This window comes from Pteropus vampyrus, unplaced genomic scaffold (assembly GCF_000151845.1).
Source record: "Pteropus vampyrus isolate Shadow unplaced genomic scaffold, Pvam_2.0 Scaffold49, whole genome shotgun sequence".
Taxonomy (NCBI): domain Eukaryota; kingdom Metazoa; phylum Chordata; class Mammalia; order Chiroptera; family Pteropodidae; genus Pteropus; species Pteropus vampyrus.
Genome location: NW_011888830.1, coordinates 5915386 through 5917189, shown reverse-complemented (window position 1 = coordinate 5917189; position 1804 = coordinate 5915386). Strand labels below are relative to the sequence as shown.

At 40.5% G+C, this 1804-nt stretch overlaps 1 protein-coding gene across 1 annotated transcript in view; it reads left to right on the top strand.

Annotated features, from left to right (window-relative positions):
• The window catches only part of ITIH2 (inter-alpha-trypsin inhibitor heavy chain 2), a 33491-nt gene that overhangs the window by 4075 nt on the left and 27612 nt on the right, over positions 1 to 1804 (top strand). Inside the window, exon 3 of the mRNA XM_011359657.2 lies at positions 66 to 263. Coding sequence (XP_011357959.1) covers positions 66 to 263 — 198 coding nt within the window. The remainder of the gene's footprint in view (positions 1 to 65; positions 264 to 1804) is intronic.

Below are 1804 nucleotides of genomic sequence, written 5' to 3'. Positions count from 1 at the left end.
GCACGACAAAATGTACCGCACCTAGCATCAATACCTAGTGAGGTTCTGTGCAGGTTTTCTCTGAGTACAGCTACTCTTTCTCGCCAACTACAGGAAGATGTTGATCAAGTAACTCTTTATAGCTACAAAGTCCGGTCCACTATCACTTCTCGTGTGGCCAACACCATGATCCAAAGCAAACTGGTGAACAACTCCCCACAGCCTCAGACCATCGTGTTCGACGTGCAGATTCCCAAGGGAGCCTTCATCTCCAACTTCTCTATGTGAGTAACTCCTGTTCAGAACCTGAAATTGGGCGTGCTCTACGCACAGAATCACGGCGAGAACGGCCCTTCCCGGGCACCTGCTCCAGGGGTTCTGATTCTCAGCTCTGTAGAACCACCGGATACCCAGGGGCATCACGGAGGGGGGTCCCCGTAATTGGCTTTGGATCAAAGTATCAGAATTTGTGAAAGATTTGCTTTTTCATTTCTAATAATTTAAAGTGACTTTAAACCATCTCTATGGTAACAACCTCCGAAATACTTGAATTTTAATGTGCTTTCTTGGGGGGTAGAAATATATGAAGTTGTCCTGGCTTCCAGGACACCATATAAGAGTGTGTGTAGTTTAGTGTCATCTGTCACATGTTTCTCTACGGGGAAAAAAAAAAAAAAAAAGAGGATCACTGATTAAATCTAATCATCTGTCCAGTGATCGAATTCCTCTGTTACACCACCGTTAGCCAGGCTTGACTTGAATACCTCCTTAATGATAAACTCACTACTTCACAGGGCAATTCACTCAATGGCTGACCGGTCAGTTAGAATTATGTCTTATACTTCGCTGAATTCTGTTTCATTTTCTACCCAATGCCTCCCACTCACGCATTTCCTTTTAATTCTCTACGAAACGCATACTGAAGTGTTTGAGGATGACATGAGATGCTGTCTGAGATTTGCTTCGAAAGACTCAAGGTGACCAGACGGGGGAAGCAGCGAGGTGTAGACAACTGTGATTGGCTGAATATTGATAATGTAGCTCAGTGATGGTTTCAAGGATGTTTCTTACAATATTCTATTTTTTGTATGTTCGAAGAGTTCCACAATAAAAAAAATTTTTTTTTTTACATGACTCCAATGCCTTTCAAACAATGAAGGCCAATTAATATCCCACCTGGCAGCTTCGTTTATCAAGGCTAAATGCCCTTCCAAGTGACTGGATGGCTCCTATCCCCCGATGCTTCAGGTGGCCAGTCCCAGAGGGTGCACCTCTTGGTCAGCGTCCTTTTCAAGCTGTCTAGCACGGAGCACAAGGCCCTGCATCCGGTCTGGCTATTTTCTGTTCAGATATTATATTGCGTTACTTCTCACCTGCTATTGTCTGTCATATACCAATGATAAGTATTAATAAATAAAGAGCTCGAATACCACGCACGCTGGCTTCTAAAAACTGTAGAGACGGAAAACTATATTTCCTAAACAAACAAACAAAAAAAAGGAGATGGAAAAGAGGCATTATGTAGCTTTGATTTGATATCCTTTGATTTGGCTCAGAAATTTATTCAAAAAATATTTTTCGTCAGACTTTTCTAAAAAGCAAATGTAGAAAGAAGACCTTTAATGTAGTGGTATTCTGTAATGCCATGTCTGAAAATTATATTTAAAACTACATTAATAAATTTTTATTTTTAATTCCCAAAACCAGAATTCATGCTAGATATATCTTCTATTTCTCTTTTTCCCTCAACTCATTTCCTAGAAGATTTGAGGTGATAAAAGACAGAATAGTAAATATAGATTTATTTTGGTTTCCCTCTACACGG